The sequence below is a fragment of the Sycon ciliatum genome, chromosome 6 (assembly GCF_964019385.1).
Source record: "Sycon ciliatum chromosome 6, ocSycCili1.1, whole genome shotgun sequence".
Classification (NCBI taxonomy): Eukaryota; Metazoa; Porifera; class Calcarea; order Leucosolenida; family Sycettidae; genus Sycon; species Sycon ciliatum.
In genome coordinates, this window is record NC_088648.1 from 21,640,523 (window position 1) to 21,661,714 (window position 21,192).

The 21,192-nt window shown below is 48.2% G+C and overlaps 2 protein-coding genes across 2 annotated transcripts in view; both read left to right on the forward strand.

Annotated features, from left to right (window-relative positions):
• Positions 1–21,192, forward strand: part of LOC135819662 (uncharacterized) — a 223,066-nt gene that overhangs the window by 146,739 nt on the left and 55,135 nt on the right. The gene's annotated exons all lie outside the window — the stretch shown is intronic.
• On the forward strand, positions 232–21,192 carry LOC135819667 (elongation factor-like GTPase 1; the record flags this gene model as incomplete). The annotated part of the gene is given in 15 exon segments (XM_065332915.1): positions 232–444; positions 3,333–3,400; positions 4,398–4,482; positions 5,575–5,636; positions 7,581–7,652; positions 9,482–9,619; positions 11,048–11,101; positions 12,038–12,210; positions 12,966–13,089; positions 14,059–14,135; positions 14,680–14,939; positions 15,472–15,571; positions 18,566–18,702; positions 19,724–20,169; positions 20,508–21,192. Coding segments are annotated over 15 exon segments (2,575 nt in total), but the record flags the coding sequence as incomplete, so codon positions are not given.

Below are 21,192 nucleotides of genomic sequence, written 5' to 3' on the forward strand. Positions count from 1 at the left end.
AAGTGCATGCAGCGGATACACACATCGATTTATCAAATCGATGCCACACGGGTCTGTAGATCGGGATTAGAAGCGAACTTTGGAAAAACGATCGGCCTAGCCAGCCAAATAAAATTTAATAATCATGATTATGCCCGCGGATCACGTGCATAATCATGCTCTTTTCGCGTAGTCTTTTGATCTTTTTGCTGTTGCATTTCAAAATGCAATGAGAAAAATGCAGACAAATAAAACGAAGTCAGAAATACAGTCTAACTCACAGTGAAGTCAAAAGAGTCTCTCTCTCTTGCCTGGTTCCTTCTGTGGATTTTCCTCATTTCTGATAGAGCGATTTGCGCACAGGCGGCGACATGAGGAGGTCTGTTCCTCCATCCCAGCTGTGTGCCTTGCAGCGGGCGCCGGAGCAGGTTCGAAATATTTGTATTCTAGCCCACGTTGATCACGGTACGTAGAACTGATGCAGTACAATCATGTTTACACTTACCTGTATGAGAGTTCGATGGGAACGCATTTATTGTATTGTTGTGATATTCACTGCACTCTATTTCGCTTGCACTGCTGTGATGTCGAGGGCTACGCAGATTGCGAGTTGGTGCGAAATAGAATTAAAATTAAATAATTCGAAATTCGAAAATAACATGTGTATGCATGCAATAATAATAATAATGTCTTTATTAGGATGACCCAGAGGCTTGTCGCCTATCAAGGGGTTCACCGCTTTGAAGGGAATGGATGAAATGCAATACAAATGCAAGCCCAGAAAACCAGAAAAAGGAAAATATGCTGTTTTACAGAAAGCAGCAACTTTCGACCTGTTCGTTATTTGGTCGAAACGCCCCTCCGTGCACATGCGATCTCCGGCCGACCTCGTTCACCACACTAGCAACACAACTCCAAGTTATAGTAGATACATGTACTGGCATAAATTCTTCCATGCCGCTGCTTTATTCTTTCATTCATTCAGACTTTATCTGAAGGACTCTCCAAAAGTAGGTGGATACTTAATTATTACTTATCAGGGGAGTTTCGTGGATGAGATGAAAGGGAAGTGAAAACTTCGATCATGCAGACCTCATCAGTGCAGGTTGTGAAAGTACTAAATGACTAGGACTTGTGAATAGCACACTGTTCTACAGAGAATTGCTGTGGAAATGAAATGGCGCAATCGCACGGGTACTGTGGACATACAAACAATTATCAAAAAGTATTCTTTCTAGACCAAAGAGTGGTATATTTGATAACATTTAATAACGATAGAAATTTCTATCGTTATTAAATGTTATCAAATATACCACTCTTTGGTCTAGAAAGAATACTTTTTGATATTACAATGAGAGTGAATAATCAACGGCTTGTCCACCAACTCTTTTTATACATACAATTGTCATGTGATATTGTAGGCCCACAAGATTATAGCACGCTGAAATAGCTCACTGAATTGTGACTACTAGTACTGAGGTGACAGTTCAGACTTCCCCGGGCTCTAGCACAGTACTGCCAGTAGTGGCGCGAGAGGCCTTTGGTAAGTCTTCCTTACCTTGTGACGCCTGGCCGTGTGATGACAGCGCAGCATGGTGGCGAGCATGTCACAGCGTATGGATAATGGAGTGAGTGCCACAGTGGAATCTCATGTGACTTACTTTGGTGACATCATGATGATGTCATTAACTTGCCCGGGTTAGGCCGGATGTATGAATATGATGTCAGAGAGGTAGACTTTGTGTGGGGGTACTGTAGATGGGGAAATTGCAGTATTTTTGGCTCTCCATTGTCCCAATGAAGTCGGATGTTTTTCGAACTTCGGTATAGAACATATGGCACCCTACCAGTATCCCGACTGGAAAAAAATTCTGGTTAAAAGTTCGTTGTTGCAGAGATACAGGAAAGAAATCGGTTATTCCCCATCTACTCCCATACAAAGTCTATCTCTCTGACGTCATAAATCCGGCCTAGTCTGGGCAAGATAATGACATCATCATGATGTCACCAAATTTAGTGAAAACTTCAAACTGTTATAACTCGGGAGCTACTGCTCCGATCAACCTGGGACGTTCACCATTGGAATCAGTGCCCTTCACTCGCGTGCTCGGAAGGAGCCCCTCACCTCCAGACAATTCTCATTGTTAAAGGGGAAGTTAAGGCAAAAATTAAAATTTCACCAGTTGTCTTCGGGGTGCTGAGTCGAATGGTCGTGGTCCGAGGAAGCTGAGACGCTCCCTTCCTACTTGAATCCCAATCGAACTCGCGGACTTCCACCGAAACTGGGTGACTGCGCCCTACTAGATGGGGATTTGTATGCAAAATGTCACTAAAAGCGCCATTTCGTTCTTATAAAAGCATGGATGACCGCGATTGGCCCATATGTTGTAGTCTTTTGGACGCTGAGTCGATTAGTTTTGGTCCGAAAAGGCTGCGATGCAGCGTTCCTCCTTTATTCCCAATCGAACATGGTTGAAGAAGCGGTCACGTGCTCCTGTGTACACCAGTCACCTGGTCACCGTGCCTGCAGGGTACAACTTACTAGCCTGTTTGACCTTTTTTGGGTGCAGTCCTGTCACTCGAGTTGAACTCGAGTTGAACCTTGGTGTGAAAGTTGTCGCCTGCTGGCGTGGTGACCAGGTGATTTGGGCACCCAGGAGCACGTGACCGCTTGTTCAACCATGTTCGATTGGGAATAAAGGAGGAACGCTGCATCGCAGCCTTTTCGGACCAAAACCAGTCGACTCAGCGTCCAAAAGACTACAACATATGGGCCAATCGCGGTCATCCGTGCTTTTATAAGAACGAAATGGCGCTTTTAGTGACATTTTGCATACAAATCCCCATCTAGTAGGGCGCAGTCACCCAGTTTCGGTGGAAGTGTGCGAGTTCGATTGGGATTCAAGTAGGAAGGGAGCGTCTCAGCTTCCTCGGACCACGACCATTCGACTCAGCACCCCGAAGACTACAACTGGTGAAATTTTAATTTTTGCCTTAACTTCCCCTTTAAGGATTGCTTGTAGTGCAGTGGATATTGTTGCTGCTGCTGCTGCTACAATAACATGTTTTCACATTTTATTGAACTCACAAACCAATGATAATATGAATGCTGCTGCTGTTAACGTAGACGCTGCGAAGAACTTGGCCATTTGACATTTTGAAGCACTCCGCCGCTCCACACTGCGTTCTTGCTGTTGCTGCTCCTGGTAAATATTTGACGAAAGTGTCAGCTCCGAACGTCGGAGCTCGCGCTTCCTGCCGACTGACTTGACACTTGACTGACTCACGACTGCGTCTGGAGCGCACGAGAAGAACATCTTTGGTAAATATTTGTTTATTTTTTTGTCATACAGGAAAGACTACTCTAGCTGACTCTTTGGTCGCCAGCAATGGAGTCATATCGGCAAGGATGGCGGGAAAGGTATGTAATATAATGAGACACACCTTTGATTTGGCTTTTGGACTTCACGCTTTTAAGTTCTGTCCTGCCTTATTTCATACTTTGGTTCATGTGCATGTATTGTAGCATCTCACCTTGATTAGAGACATTGTTATTGTCACACTGTGTGTGTGTGGAGCTTGATTAGTAGAAGTTTGTTGTGAGGTGGCGTTGTGCGTGCGTGTGTGTGTGTTTTGTGTGTGTGTGTGTGCGTGTGTGTGTGTGTGTGTGTGCGTGTGCGTGTGCGTGTGTTGGCATTTGCCCACTGAACACCCTTCACCATCAGTGTATTCGCACAATTCTCGGTATCTCTCGTCGTGCACAATGGGGGAGGTTGTCGTCGGCCTCGCTGAGTGAGCTGGCAGGGGTGGACGTTGACATGGCTGAGGTCATCAGGAAGCACCGCTTGCGGTGGCTTGGTCATGTTGCACGGATGAAGGAGACCCGGCTGCCCAAGCAGATGCTGTTCGGTGAACTGCCCTGCAAACGCCCGCAACATGGTCCCAAGAAGCGCTGGCGGGATGTTGTGTTCTCGGACTTTACTGTCATCGGTTTACCTGAAGCGGACTGGTATGACACAGCGCAGGGGAGATCCACCTGGTTTCAGTGTTGTCAACAGAGGGTCGAGAAAGAAGCCCCAGCCATCCCGTGCCCAAACTACCGCTGTGACAGAGTGTTCCGTCGTCCTGGTGACCTCAAGCGGCATGCACCATACTGCAGATTTCGGGTTTAAATTAGACCCTCAGCGTGAGGAAGCCATCGCTATCATTGCTACGGCAATGGGCGTTCAAGGTTCAAGGTGTTCGCACACATAATTATGTGCTTGTATGTGTACGTGTGTGTGTGTGTACGTGCGTGTATGCGTGTGTGATTATGGTGTGCGTGATCTGAATTCGAAAATACTGTGTGTTTACTGGCATTCATGTGCTTGTGCGTGTGCACGCATGTGTGTATGTGCATGCTTGCCGGTGTTGTGTAGCTGCGTTACATGGACAGCCGTGAGGATGAGCAGCTGAGAGGAATCACCATGAAGTCCAGTGCCATTGCACTGCTATTTGAGAAAGGTACGCAGGTAGCCATTGCGTGCAGTACTATCGGGTTCCGAAGAACTGGGGGATCAACCTCGTAGCCTAGACCCTTCTTATTTTCATGTATTATGGTCTATGCACAGTTGAGTCACCAAGTATGCATTGGAGTGCTGTGCTTGGTGAGAGTCTAACCTCCTGTTCATTCTTCAGCACCCGACAGTACTGCAGTCTCTGTGGACGTGCATGAGGAGAGAGACAGAGAGACAGAGAGACAGAGAGACAGAGAGACAGAGAGAGAGAGAGAGAGAGAGAGAGAGAGAGAGAGAGAGAGAGAGAGAGAGAGAGAGAGAGAGAGAGAGAGAGAGAGAGAGAGAGAGAGAGGGAGGGAGGGAGGGAGGGAGGGAGGGAGGGAGGGAGGGAGGGAGGGAGGGAGGGAGGGAGGGAGGGAGGGAGGGAGGGAGGGGGGGGGGGGAGGGAGGGAGGGAGAGAGACAGGGAGGGAGAGAGACAGGGAGGGAGAGAGACAGAGAGAGACAGAGAGAGAGAGAGAGACACAGAGAGAGAGAGAGAGAGAGAGAGAGAGAGAGAGAGAGAGAGAGAGAGAGAGAGAGACAGGGAGGGAGAGAGACAGAGGGAGACAGAGAGAGACAGAGAGAGAGAGAGAGACAGAGAGAGAGAGAGAGAGAGAGAGAGAGAGAGAGAGAGAGAGAGAGAGAGAGAGAGAGAGAGAGAGAGAGAGAGAGAGAGAGAGAGAGAGAGAGAGAGGGAGGGAGGGAGGGAGAGAGAGGGAGAGGGATTGTTGGTGTACGTTGGCTGCTGTGTTTTGTATAATAATTGAATGTCGACATGACAATACAATTTTGATGAGAATGTCCTTGAGAAGTTCAGCTTCTACTTTTCACACCCTTGAACTACCTCTCGGCTGGAGATTTGCAGCAGGTGTGCCTGTTTGCGTATGTGTGCGCGCATGCGTGTGTGTGTGTGTGTGTATTTAACGTGGTGTGTGTGTGTGTGTGTGTGTGTGTGTGTGTGTGTATGTGTGTGCGTCTTTAACGGGGTGGGTGTGCTTGTGTGCTTGTGTGTGTGTGTGTGTGTGTGCGCGCGCCGGGTTCTCTGACTGGTTCTGCAGCCCAGAAGGAGTACCTGATCAACCTTGTGGATTCACCGGGCCATGTGGACTTCTCCAGTGAGGTTAGAATGCCTGATTAGACTCAAAACTATGCTACATACATTGTCCATTGCATGCACGGTACTACAGTAAAGCACCGCCAGAGCGCCCCGTCTCGCGAGAGCGCCCCACCTTGATTTTACAGCCAGGGAAAGGAAAATCGTGTGGCAGAGTGCAACGAAGTTTGTACGGTGCGAGAACCGTAGCGTACTAAGGTCGCACTTAGCAGGTTTTGGTGTGGAGCTCGTGTCCGCTCGAAGGTACGGATTGACTGCATAACGTGCAATATGACTGTGCACAAAGTTCGTGTCGTATGACCTACAGACAGGAGACCACCTCCACGAAAAGACCACGAAATGACGAGATGGTGGGGGCGCTCTCGCGATACTTTACGGTACTACCTGTGTGTAAGTGCCTGTGGGTGGTCGTACAGGTGACAGCACCCGCGCCAACTTGCTTTGAATTCATGGTCCTCGTGCGTGCAGTACTATCTGTTTTCCTGTCAACACGGCCAGTGTACGCGGCAACCGTTGCTCTGTTTTCTGGTTCATACGTATGTCCGATTCAGGTTGTTCGAATGCATGCGTGCAAGCTATTGTGAAACAGTGCAGTATTAGGGCGTGCTCACGCTGCAACATGAAAGGGGAAGTTAAGGCAAAAATTAAAATTTCACCAGTTGTAGTCTTCGGGGTGCTGAGTCGAATGGTCTTGGTCCGAGAAAGCTGAGACGCCCCCTTCCTACTTGAATCCCAATCGAACTCGCGCACTTCCACCGAAACTGGGTGACTGCGCCCTACTAGATGGGGATTTGTATGCAAAATGTCACTAAAAGCGCCATATCCTTCTTATAAAAGCACGGATGACCGCGATTGGCCCATATGTTGTAGTCCTTTGGACGCTGAGTCGACTGGTTTCGGTCCGAAAAGGCTGCGATGCAGCGTTCGCCCCCAATTCCCAATCGAACATGGTTGAACAAGCGGTCACGTGCTCCTGCGTACACCAGTCACCTGGTCACCGTGCCTGCAGGGTACAACTTACAGCCTGTTTTGACCTTTTTTTAGTGCAGTCCTGTCACTCGAGTTGAACCTTGGTGTGAAAGCTGTCGCCTGCTGGCGTGGTGACCAGGTGATTTTGGCACCCAGGAGCACGTGACCGCTTCTTCAACCATGTTCGATTGGGAATAAAGGAGGAACGCTGCATCGCAGCCTTTTCGGACCAAAACCAGTCGAATCAGCGTCCAAAAGACTACAACATATGGGCCAATCGCGGTCATCCGTGCTTTTATAAGAACGAAATGGCGCTTTTAGTGACATTTTGCATACAAATCCCCATCTAGTAGGGCGCAGTCACCCAGTTTCGGTGGAAGTGCGCGAGTTCGATTGGGATTCAGGTAGGAAGGGAGCGTCTCAGCTTTCTCGGACCAAGACCATTCGACTCAGCACCCCGAAGACTACAACTGGTGAAATTTTGATTTTTGCCTTAACTTCCCCTTGAAGTTCGCGTCCACGCGACAGCTTGACGAAGAAATGTGATGATCGTGCTCACACTACATTTAAAAATAACGCCCTAGGCTATGTTGCGTTTTCAGATTTCTTGACGTTTGGGAAAAAAATTGTATCTCCAGTTCAAATCGAGTGAGTTTTTTTCAGGCAATGAGCACTCATAGTACTTCTTTTGAAGTAATTTTCATGCAAGGCTGTGTAATTTGTATAGCCTTCTCAGTGCTGTGCGTGTGTGTGCGTGTGTGTGTGAGTGTGTGTGTATGTGTGTCAATAGTGGCGGTCAATTCATCAGCCTTGCAAGCTGTTGAATGGTGTAATCCCAGCACAAGTTGCTATGTCTAACATAGCTGTTCGCTATCATCGCTTCCGCGATGGGCATGTCTGAGGTCTGAGGTGTGTCTGTGTTTGTGTGTATGTGCATGCGTGCGTGTGTGCATGTGTGTGTGTTTTCGTTTTCGTTATCAGGTTTCAACGGCTGTACGCGCCTGCGATGGTGCCATTGTGCTGGTGGATGCGGTGGAGGGCGTCTGCCCACAGGTATGATGGCAATGGATGGCTGGTTTTCTGGTGTTGTGGTACCCGCATTACAACTCCCCCAGCACTCTTCTTTTTTTCATTTTTTTTCAACACGACTCATCACACAGCATGGGGCTGTGTTCCCAAAAATAAGTTAGAAAATGGATAAAATAGCAATAAGGAGAACAAATTCTGCTGTCATCGTCACACTACCACAGAGTCGTGAAAGCTTTCCAAAATCGAAGGGGCGAATGACGAAATGGACAGACAAGTTGAATACAAACAAGAACACGATAAGCAACAAACGCACAGGAGGGAAGCGAGAAATGGCAGCTAATCTCGTGAGATGTGGGCTTCCGACACTGCCAGATTCTCGATATGCACCGTGCAACCTACAAGTACATATAGTTATTAAAAACGATGAAAGAGGAAGGAAAACGAACCTGATTAGAGCAGAAACGAAACGAACTTATAATGAACTGGGTGGTACACTGTTTTGAGATTCTGTAAAGCACCAAAACTATGGAAACAATTCTCTTTATTCCCGTAGCTATGCAGAAGACGTTACTTCAGTAACGTCTGGCGCTAGCCAGGGTCCACACAGCTTTAATTTGGTGTTTGTTTGTGTGTTTGTTTGTGTCACGCCTGGCGCTATCCATATCTGACGGCAAAAAAGCATAGGATGTTATAAATTTTTCAATTCTCCTTTTTTTCAGGCATATCCTGGGATTCGAACCCGCACTATCGCCCTACATGCATTCCCCCATACACTTCGCATTCATACCCATTCTTCCAAGTTGCTTTACGTTATTATCTTGCGTTTGAAAGCCCTATTTGAATATTGCGGGCAGCTGTATGTGGCCAGCTGTGTTTGATGGTACGGTACGGGAGACGGTGTCGTATTACCCTCGATCGTACCTGTCCCGTACCTATCCCCTACCGTACCGTGCCATCAAAGACGGCTGGCCACAATGCATATTCAAATAGGGCTTTCAAATGCAAGATCACAATGTGAAACAACTTGGAAGAATTAGGTTGCGTTTGGTTGGGCATTTTCAGAATGTAAATGACAACCATTCTGGAATGGGAATCGGCAAGAATCACCTGACCAAACTAACGCGCCAGAATCAATTAGGAATCACTAGACATAACAATTCCATGATGTCGTTGTGGAACGGCGGCTGTCTTTTCTTTTACCCGACTCTAGTTTCCTTGAGAGAGTCATGGTACTTCTGAGTGCATGATTTGAGGCACTTGAACCTGTTGCTACATTGTTTGGCTCGTGGCAGCCATTATCATTTTTGATTCCGGAATGAGAATGCTCATTCCAGCATATGAGGTGGAATGATCATTCTCCAAAAAGAATCATTCTCAGCGATTCCCATTCTGGAATCATGTGGAATGTGACCAACCTAACGCACTTTTTTGACCAACCAAACGGGCGAGAATGATTCCGAGTGATTCCAAGTGATTCCCATTTGGGAATGTGACCAACCAAACGTAACCTTAGTATGTATGCGAAGTGTATCGGGGGATGCATGCAGGACGCGCGATAGTGCGGGTTCGAATCCCAGGTTGTGTCTTAAAAAAAAGGAATTTTTTAAAGAATTTATAACATCCCTATGCTTTTTTTTTGTCTAGGTCATCAAGGCAAAAAAGCATAGCGTAGGGCCCTGAGCTTCCAAGCTCTCTCGTTAAAGCACCCGTTTCACGTGGGAAATGTGTACGGCTGACATCAGCATGACTTTGTGCACGTAGGCTATTGCGTCTGAGTGCCAACAGAACAGTATAAATCATTATTCTCGTTGTTGTTGTTGTTGTTGTTGTCTGTCTCGGTCGCTATTCTCCAGACACATGTCGTTCTGCGGCAAGCGTGGCGTGAGGGAGTCAAGCCGGTTCTGGTTATCAACAAGATCGACCGCCTCATCAGCGAGCTGCAGATGACGCCGACCGAAGCACACTTGCACCTGTCACAAGTTCTTGAGCAGGTAAGGTCTAGCCAGGAACACACTGCGCAGCTTCTACATGTAGCGTACTGTACAAGCAGAAATATTCGTCGGGAATTTGATTTCGGCCTTTTCGGACTAAATTCAGCGCAGGACCAAAATGTCGAGTCGTCTAGCCTTACTCGTTGTTTCAACATCAAAGGACGAACATTTCCATCAGACAAACTGTCTTTCTGTTAGGGCGCGTTTGGTTGTTACGTACTAGAACAGGATTCACCAGAACAGTGCGTTTGGTTGGGACTGCACCTGTTCTGGGTCGGCCAGAACATGTTCTGCTTGCTCCGGCCTTGCGGCCGGAGCAGACCGAGCAGTTTCACTTTTTCACAGTGAAACCTGGCGGGAACATCGATTTTGGTCCCAAATGATCACGTGCAAACGCTTTTGGGTCGGATTCGTTGTACCGTACAAAGTGACCATGGTGACCCACACGCATTTTGAAGAATGCACCAAGTTTGGCACATTTTTCACAAAAATGTGCTCTGTTTCTGGAGTACCGTTTGGTTGACAAGAGGCTGCTCCATGTGCACCAGCTGTTCGATCCTGTTCTAGATCGTACCAACCAAACGTACCCTTAGAGTTGGACGGAATTATTCACTGACTAAATGTTCTGCTTTAAATACGCAGTACTGTACACCGTGGTACACCTGTCATCTTGCTGCGTGTTGGCCAGTGCACTTGTCATACTACATATGCAGGCCTGCCGGAACCGGTCCGGTTGGTCAGGTTAACACCGGACCAACGTTGTAGCTACCAACACATGTTTTCTGCTGAGGAGGGCCTGCGTCCCCGCCATATACACAAAGTGTATGAAAGACTATGGTAGGATCGGACCAGTTGGAAACTGCAGTTCCGGCGGTCCTGACATGTAGACAGTGGTGTTGCATCCATCACATGACCATGTTGCTTCCAATTCCACTCAACCCCTGTATCTATGGGTCACAGCTTCTATCGTACTCTCCACCTTAGAACAACTGTCTTGCTACTCGCTGGCCAGGTGTACTTGTCGCATTACATGTATGTTTCAAGTGGATCACATGACTATACAGGACAGGCATGTTGATACCCAATTCCACTCAATCTCTGCCCGCATCTATGGATCACATGACCGTTCAGGACAGCCATGTTGATAACCAACACCACTCAATCTCTGCCCCCATCTATGGGTCACATGACGTCGGCCATGTTGATTCCACTGTCCGCACGCCATGATCACTTTATGCATGAACTCAGTCACATGACAAAGATGTGAACACCACTTCATACTGTACGTGGGGGGGGGGGGGGGAGGGGTGCATGTGTGTGTGTAGTGTACGCATGCATGTGTGTGCGTGTATGTGTTTCTGACTGCATGTTTGACTGCTGTTGCTGTTGTTTTCATTCTCTTGTTGATACTGTGCATGAACATTGCAGGTGAATGCGGTCACCGGCAGTCTGTTCGCTACCGAGGTGATGGAGACAGCAGAGGTGAGTGCTTTGTTTTCCCAGCCATGCAGGGCGATTACTAGTAGCAACCGTGAACTTGTTTGCGGGTTCCAGCAGTGCCATGTCCTACCCAGCACAGATTAGCAAACGAGTTCACAGCGAATTATTGCACTAATACTGTGGGCTGTGCATTCGGCCAGCTCTGGGCTTTTTTCACCTCATCTGATGAGCTCATGAGAGATAGATAATCATAGAGGAGTATCCAGGGGTGAAAAATAGTAGAGAGAGAGGGGGCATTTCTTGTGAGGACATTGCAGTTTGTGACGTGCAAGCACATGCTAGTAACGGGTAGGGGTTTGGCTGGACAACGAGTGCGGGTATTTCTATCCGGGTAGCACGGGTACCCTATCGGGTATTTTTTTTAACATACCGGTAGTTTGTACAGTGAGCGTGCACTTGCGCTACATAGAAAATGTACAGTAAGCAGGTAGCCGTGCTTTTTACGTGCACCGTTGCCGAAACACCATGCTCCAATTACCTGATCGGGTTCTCAGCAGCAAACTGATAGCTGAATACCCGCTCTAATTACAGGTGGCACGGGTGCCCGACTACTCGATGACACCCCTAGTTGAGAGTATTGGCACTCTTGAGCTGCAATTCCTATCTTTAGTTCATCTCCGTCTGTGGTCTAAAACTCTCAGGACAATACAGCAAACTATACTCTATTGCACTCTCTCAATAGGGTCTGGGCCTCCTTGGTGTTTGGGTCCACATCTTGATGGAATGTGTGTGTATGTGTGTGTCTGTGTGTCTGTGTGTGTGTGTGTGTCTGTGTGTCTGTGTGCTTCTGTGTGTGTGTTGCGTGCGTCGGCGCACATGTGAGCGCGCACATGTGTGTTGTGTGTATGAGCGTGCATGCATCTGTGTGTATGTATGCGTGTGTACGTGTATGCATCCACTCGATTTTGTTCTTCACAGCGTGAGGCGGAGGAGGCTGGAGATGATTCAGCCACTCCTAGCAATGGCAGCAAAGAGAAAACCTTTGAGGACTGGGAACTTGGATTCGACAAGAAAGATGAAGATGCGCTCTACTTCTGTCCGGACAAGGGAAACGTTGTGTTTGCCAGTGCAGTTGACGGCTGGGGATTTCGGTAAGCTCACCGTGGGTGGGCTGTGCTTTTCTTTAAGCATTGGAGTGTGTGCGCGTGTGTGCGTGTGTGTGTGTGTGTGTGTGGATTCACTGGCCAGAAAAAGTCACTTCAAACAGCTGTGTGGTGTAGACCAGGCTAAAAATAGTCGCGGTCAATTCATCAGCCTTGCAAGATGTTGAATGGTGTAATCCCAGCACAAGTTGCTATGTCTAACATATCTGTTCGCTATCATCGCTTCAGCGATGGGCATGTCTGAGGTCTGAGGTGTGTGTGTGTGTGTGTGTGTGTGTGTGTGTGTGTGTGTGTGTGTGTGTGTGTGTGTGTGTGTGTGTGTGTGTGTGTGTGTGTGTGTGTGTGGTGTGTGTGTGTGTGTGTGTGTGTGTGTGTGTGTGTGTGTGTGTGTGTGTGTGTGTGTGTGTGTGTGTGTGTGTGTGTGTGTGTGTGTGTGTGTGTGTGTGTGTGTGTGTGTGTGCAATTAGTGGCAGTCAATTCATCAGCCTTGCAAGCTGTTGAATGATGTAATCCCAGCACAAGTTGCTATGTCTAACATAGCTGTTCGCTATCATCGCTTCCGCGATGGGCATGTCTGAGTCTGAGTATGCAATACCAATTTGTTTTGTCAATTGCCTCATCAATGCCATGTACGTTGCTGTTGCTGTGACCGTGCATGTGTGCGTGTGTGTGTATCTGTGTGTCTGTATGTCTGTCTGTATGTCTGTGTGTGTGTGTGTGTGTGTGTGTGTGTGTGTGTTTAGGGTATGTGACTTTGCCAGTCTCTATGCCAGTAAGCTGGGTATCAGCGAGAAGATTCTACGAATGACACTTTGGGGCGACTACTACTTGAACATGAAGTCGAGAAGAATCCTGAAAGGGGCTCAGGTAAGAGGGGATGTGTGTGTGTGTGTGTGTGTGTGTGTGTGTGTGTGTGTGTGTGTGTGTGTGTGTGTGTGTTTGTGTGTGTATGTGTGTGTGTGTGTGTGTGAAAAAATGAAAAATGAAAAATAGGGATTCACTGGCCAGAAAAAAGCCACTTCAATCAGCTGTGTGGTGGATACCAGGCTAAAATTAGTGGCGGTCTATTCATCAGCCTGGCATGCTGTTGAATGGTGTAATCCCAGCACAAGTTGCTATGTCTAACATAGCTGTTCGCTATCATCGCTTCCGCGATGGGCATGTCTGAGGTCTGAGGTGTGTGTGTGTGTGTCTTGGAAGTGTCAAATGTACGGCACTCTCTGTACCTCCATGACTAGACAGTGACATGTATATGTACCTCGTTCTAGGACTACCTCAGTCTGAATTCCGTTGCTTGTTGAGACCCGAGGTGTAGCAATTCAGAGACCTTGTAAAACCTACTATTTGTAGTACATGTTTTCACGCTGGCAGCCTATCAGGCAAGGCGTTGCATATACCATACTGCAGTACAGTAGAACTGACGCAGTACACACCCTGATAAGACATTACAGTGCGTTTCAAAAATATAGACGTGTGATTTCAAAAAACCGTTAGGCCAGCATCTATACCACATAAAATCTGTGATCACTTTGTGCATACAAATTTCGAAATTGGGCGTTTGCTATCCGATCGCTTAAAAATCTATATGACAGTAATTGCGTGAAGGACCTGAGCAATACTCCGGAAAAAGTTCTCAAAGATAACCAGAGAATTTTTAAATATTTCAAAAATACCACGCGTCTATATTTTTGAAAATTTTAATGGACTGTAATCTTGCTTAGTACACACACACACTTTGTCCAGAGCACGGGGGTACAGTATTGATCCATGCTAGTGCCATGTGGCTGCCTCATCATCTCCTACTGTATTGCTTTGTGCCATTGCTGTCTGCTCCAGGCCAAGGGCAAGAAGCCGCTGTTTGTTCAGTTCATCCTGGATAACATGTGGGCGGTCTACGAAGCCATCAGCAATCGGTAAGAATGCTCACGGCCATGGAGCATGCATGACAATCTGCAGCTCTTGAGCACATGTTTTTCGGGGGGGGGGGGGGGGGGGGGCTCGTGGCGAATAGCAACGGGTCGTGCCGAGGGAAGTGTACGTTTAGAGCATTGGGCAAATAGTTCAGAGGCTTAAGATGCAATATGCAATCACTAAATAATTCGCCACGCGCTCCAATATTGTCGGATCATTACAAACGAGGGCTCTACGTCTTCAGGAAGACCTTGGCTATCAACTACACGTAGCGTTTCAACTCCTTTGTTGAGAGTTGGTGCACGGTGAAGCTCGAAGCTAGAGCGCGATCTAAAATGTACATTCAAACATTTTGAGTTGCTCTCAACCTGACAATAACGTTGCTGCCTTCTTGCTTACCTTCGCGCATTGGGGCTAGAAATCCTTCGGGTTTGGGATGCTTTCGTGAGATATTCGACTAGTTACTCTGAGCTTCGAATTTTACAAAGCGGCGAATCTGTGTGTGTCTGTCTTTCTGTGCGTCTGTTTGTTTGTCTGTGTGCACAGGGACAGCGAGAAGATCGCCAAGATCACCAAGTCCATGAACCTGACGCTGGCAGCGCGTGACCTGCGCAGTGCCGATCCCAGGGTGCTGATGACGGCAGTGTGTGGCCAGTGGCTACCGTTGGCTAATTGTCTGCTTGGCATGGTCGTTGAGCATCTCCCGTCGCCGCTGGATATGACTGCACAGCGTGCTGAGAACTTGCTCTGCGGCGGACAGCGCGCCCTGGGATCCTACCCGCCGTGCACCCGGGCACTCAAAGACGGTGTGTTTTGTATCCTTGATCTGTGGGTGTATGTGTTTGTAGGGACGGGGAATGGGGTCTGTGGGTGTATATGTGTGTGTGGGTGTATATGTGTGTGTGGGTGTATATGTGTGTGTGGGTGTATATGTGTGTGTGGGTGTATGTGTGTTTGTTGTAGGGACGGGAGATGGGATCTGTGTGCCATGGCTTCTGCTCTAGTATCCCTTGAAGACAGTACTTCAACTACTGTAACCACCCAATGTTCACGTCGCTAAATTTGTGCGATCTCTCAGAACCAGCGAGTTTACGATTTCAAATGTTTGCGGAGAACTGTGGCCACACATCACAGCCACTGTTGGAGTTTGATTTCTCGATGGTTAATATTTGCGTTATGCTGTTCTCGCAAAATTAGCAAACATTTTAAATACGTCGCAAACATTAGGCAGTTTACAGTATGTAAGGCCGACAGCTATGTACCCTGTTCCGTGACCTTGTTTGTATTTGCAAATAGTGTGGTTTCGCCGCCGTGCTCCCTCTGCTGTGTCCTGCTCAGATCTACTATCCTGCTCATCGTCAGAGCAGGCGCCCGTGATTGCGTTTGTCTCCAAGATGTTCTCAGTGAAGAAGTCCGACCTGGCACACAACAAGACTAGGTGAGACAGAGAGAGAGAGAGATAAGAGAGATAAGAGAGACGACATGGAGGAAAACAACTCAATAATGGTGCCATAGGGAATAGTGTGTGTTCGACTGCACGGTGCATTCAAACAGCGTAACAGTACAAAACCGCACACTTAGATGCCCCGTTGAAGTTTAAGGAGGCTCCAACCCTTTGGGGGTGATTTTTTTTCTTCATAAACCCTCTCCTTTTTGTGGATGAGTGTGCTCTATATCATCCCATGTTACTTCACAAAAAAATTCAGGGGGTGTTTCCGCAGAGATAAGGCTGTTTGAGGTGTATTTCTAGGGGTGGGTGTATTTATCGATTTCAGCCTAAATTTGCTTGTTTTGGGGTCATATTTCAGATTTACCAGTTGTCTGGCTTCTCTTTGTGATTGCAAGTCCTTTCACACATCACAGTGAAGCATTTGAGCAAGAAAATCTGGCAATCAGCATTGACTACTCAGAAAAATAGTAATTTTGGTACAAAAATGAACTTCGCAGAAATGCCCGTCCGCAAAGTACAATTGGGTGCACAGCTTCATATTTTCTTCATGGACATGCCCTTTTTATTTTATTTTTGGGATCCCCATACTTCATAGAAACTAGAAATATATAATTTTAGGGGGGTTACCGTGCATTTTAGACCTCCAAAAATAAAAATAGGATCAAAAATTGGCCGATTTTCCACCATTCTTGGAATTGCTATTTTTCAGGTAAGGTGATCATTCCATGCATTCCTTGTGGTATTACTCCAATTTTTTGTGTCAAAAGCATTGAATGGTCCCCCAGATTGTTATAGTATACATGGAGACTAGATGAGGCCATGGTTCCTGGGCTTTTTAGCCCTTGATCTGGATATCGGCATGATCCATGCACAACGTTATTCATGATCCAGGCCGAGGCCTACTGACCCTGAGCACAGTTCAGACCAGCTTTGCATCACAACTCTTGCAATAGTTCACTCCTAGTATTTCTCATAAAGCAACAGGCAAAGAGCTTGAGGAGGATAACAATTATTGTTATATTCTGGGGGGGGGGGGGGGGGGGGCAGTTTCATGTTTGTAGTACATGTACAATGTAGATGCAGGTTCAACTCAATATTGGCAATGAACGACTGCTACCCGTAGTAATCAGTGTAGCATCCATTAGGTATAATCATACACTATTCCCAATAACATGGAACAACCACAAGTGTATGTGGGTGCATGCGCATTGCACACATTGATACATACATGTACGCTTACATGCACATGCTCACAAACAAGACCCCCTTGCACACACAAATACACGTACGTCATATACGCGCACCCGCAATAGCATACACCCACATGCAAAATGCATGCTCTTGAGCTTAGTTACCATATTCTGCTGTCCATGCACTTGTGCACGCGTGCACGCGCACACACAACATGCACTGCGCGCGCGCGCGCGCGCGCGCACACACAAACAACATTTAGGCTCACACGCGTGCCTGCGTATGTGCATGCACATAGTGCTTATGGGTAGAGGTGCATGCATTCATCATAATAGAACTGGTGCGAGTAGTGTAGGAATATTTTCAAATCACTGGTGCTGTACAACACAACATTTACACAACATTTACAAAATACTTCACACACTGACAATAGAGAATAGTACTGCAAAACATCATACTCAATTTTCAGTGCTGTATTTTATTCAAGTGGACGCAGGTGATGACTTACTGCTGGCGACGTTGGCACCTGACAGGTCACAGCTTTCGTAAATAGCCCAAGTCACTGAGCAGTAGCTCACCAACGATTTACCACTCACTCAAGACTGCAATGTTTTCAGCGTAGGAATATATTTCGCCACTTGAGAATTAGAAGTGGATCCACTTACCAGAGTCTGTGCACCCACTTCAGTCTCTCTCTCCAAAACGCGCTTACAGTAGGTTTTGGTCCCTGGTGTTACACTGCCATCGAGACGCTTGGCTCCGTTCTCCTTGTTCATTTTTTCGTCAAGCAAAATTATTCAGGATCTCGAGAAATCGAGCTGTAAAGTCAACTTCTTGCTCACACCAGCGATGCTTTTGAAAACATGCCCTGATACCCACTGACACAACGGAGGAAAAAACAACAGGAACCTCGATGGGGCCCAGGGAAGACTACAGGTGCAGAATGAAACAATATTCTCTGATAAGACTGTCGATCGCGGAGTTCAAATTTTAGTAAGTTGAGATGGGAATTTCCCAACTTTTCGCACTTATCGGCAAAAACAAGACTTTTGCCTGCAAAAAACAGAGCGCCAGACCGGCTGCGCAGCGCAGAAGGTTGGAGCCTCCTTAAATCACTAGTATTAAGCCAGGCTGCCATCAACCTTCCAGTCCGCGATCTCGAAAATTGGTGGTTAGCACTCCATGAGAAAAGTATCATTAGGGAGGTTCCGGAGTACGATTTTTCGTGCCAAAATCCGTAGAGGGTCTACGGAGTTTTTATACGTCGTTTTCGAGCAGTGAAATGTTCCGGAGTACGGAACTTATGTGTTTGCCGTCATTGCCTAGGTTACGATCGCAAACACGTCACATTCCCGCGCTATGCCTTTATACTTTGAACATTTGTACCGAAATCCAAACTTCCAGTGAAAAATCGATGTTTCTCGTACCAAATTTGTACGCAAAACATCTTTCTGCACCCGATGACGCAAAATCTCCATACGAAACATGGTTCGTATGAAAGCCAGTCCACATGGATTCTCCGTGCCGAAAAATCGTATGGAGCACCCCTGGAAAAAATCCGTAGCGCCCATACGGGTTTTGGCACGGAAAATCGTACCCCGGAACCTTTCTATTAGCTGCGTGCGTGTGTTGTAATCGGAAGGGGGGGGGGGGGGCGTGTATGTTTTACCTGGTGTAGCCTATGGATACTGCTGCTGCACATGTTGCTGCGCTGGTACTATGACTGTTGTTCTTGCTGTCATTGCCACTGTCTCTCTCATTGCTACCTTGTTGCATTGCATACACCGTCAGTGTGACGACAGCCCGGCCAATGCCCACCATGGCCGTCAGTGCCGAGGAGATCGCCGCCAGGAGGCAGCAGGCCAAGCTGATGTCGCAGCAACGCACCGCCGGCAACACCACCACCGACGGCTCTGCTGACAATGCAGGTACGTTGACAGGTGTGTAGCCCGCATGAGGTACGGGGGGGGGGGGGCACGTGCCCCCCCCCCCTAAAAATGTCGACCTAGGCTCATCATGCACATGCTGTAGTGTCCCCGCGTATAAAGGCATGACCCGTATAGATGTAGAAGTATGACTCAAATAGAAGCCGATTTTTCGAAGAGCGCCGTGACACAGAAGCGTGATTTGAATAGAAGCATACGTGCAAGTACATGTACCGGGGTATGTGCACACTACATGCATGACAATGTACACTGTACAGTGTAGACTGAAGATGTTGACGTAGAAGCATATTTTGAATAGAAACATAACTCGAACAGAAGCATGGTTTGAACCCCGGCTTATACGACCGTAAGCACCTGCTTTTATACGCGACAGTCGGGTAATGACCTGAGTGACATGCACCAGCCATCCTCACACATCTGCGGCCATGCACCCTCCTAAAAGGGGGGATCAGCTACGCCCCTGGTTGAGGTGCACACCTCACCAGATTGTACTTGTCCCACACTGTCACAGTTCTGCTAAGTCCACTCCCTTGACCACGTTTCACTTCCCTTTGTAAGTTTCGTCCCATCCATCCTTCCAGGAAACTCCCCTGATAAATATCCATTGACTTTTGGAGAGTCCTTCAAATAGCGTATGAATGAAGAAAATGAACGAATGTTCTGATTGCATGAAGCTTTTGACTCTCATTCATCTTGTGTCAGATTTCATTTGACTAAAACAGGAGTGAAGCGAATGTATTGGGTTTTTGGGTAGGCAAGTACTTGCTCGAAGACTTGATGATCCTTCTCACTCAAACACTCTCTCTCTCTCTCACACACACTCTCTCTCTCTCTCTCTCACACACACTCTCTCTCTCTCTCACTCACTATCTCACTCACTCACTCACTCACTCTCTTTCTCTCTCTCTCTCTCTCTCTCTCTCACTCACTCACTCTCTCTCACTCTCTCTCTCTCTCTCTCTCTCTCTCTCTCTCTCTCTCTCTCTCTTCTCATCACTTGCAGCTGTGGCCACAACTGGAGAGCCATCTCCAGGTGCCAACACCCAGCAGCCATCCCAGCCACCCTCACAACAGCCAGCGCAACAGCCCACTAGTACTAGTGCCACCTGCCATCCACTGCCTGCCCAAGACAACAATGGTAGCAAAGAGCAAGACGAGGAAACCACTGTGCTGTTAGCGTTTACACGCGTCTTTAGCGGCACGTTGACGACGGATCGCAAACTGTTTGTTCTTCGCTCTCGCCATGATCCGGATGAGCTCTACCGCGATAGCAACGGAAGTTGTAGTTCAGCCAGAGATGATCCTGAGGCGCATCCGGAGCTGGATGATGATGCTGCCATCGTGGCCTGTCAGCCTCGAGCTCTCTATCTGCTAATGGGCCGTGACCTGGTGGAGATCGACCATGCTCCTGCCGGCTGTGTGGTCGGTATTGCCGGACTTGATCAACAGGTTAGATGCGCTGGAGCTGCTCTGTCACCGTGCATTATGTGTGTGTATGTGTGGTGGTGGTGGGTCTGTCTGTCTGTATGAGTGTGGGCATATGTCTTCCTGTGTAAGAGGAGGTGTGTATACTTGTACATAACATCATAATCCCATTTATTCAGGTACATGTGTAGTACCCAGGTTGGTCCAGGCTTACCTCATCGGGACACTGATCATTGAGTTGTACTCAATCTGTAGATATCTCTGTGCATTATACATGTGTGTGTGTGTGTGTGTGCGTGCGTGCGTGCGTGTATGCATGCATGTGTGTGTGCATGCTCACGTGTGTATATGTATGTGAACAGATCTTGCGCCACGGCACGATTTCGTCGACGACAGCGCTGCCACCGCTCGCCGCCATGGAGTTTCCCACGTCGGCCGTGCTCCGCGTGGCCCTCGAACCCGGCTCGGCCACCATGATGAGCCTGATGCTGCGCGGCCTGCGGCGATTGCGCGCGGCCGACCCGGCCGTGGAGTACTGCATGGAGTCATCGGGAGAGTGCGTACTTAGCACGGCCGGCGAGGTGCACCTCGAGCGTTGCCTGGACGACCTGAAGGCAATCTACGCGCCGGGCTTGCAGGTGTCGGCGTCCGATCCGATCGTGCCGTTCCGTGAGACGGTGGTTCCGGCGCCGGAAGTGGACATGGTCAACGAGAGCATTGACAAGGACGGCGCTGCACGGACGGCGCCGGCACAGACAACCACGACGTCATACGCTGGACAACAGCAGGATGACGGTGACGGTGCCGCCGAGGGTGGCGATGCCGGCGGTGACGTCATCGTCGTGGAGCAGTACACGGCCGACCATTCGGTGGTGCTGCGCGTGCGGGCCTTGCCGCTGCCCGACGACATCACCGCTCACCTGGAGAAGCACGCGCACTTGCTGCGCGCGTTTGCGCTGCTGACGGCAAGTGCCATATCGTCGTCTACGACGACGGAGTCCACCGCTCACCAGCGCGCTAGTCTTAGGAGCGCCACAATCGCGGAGC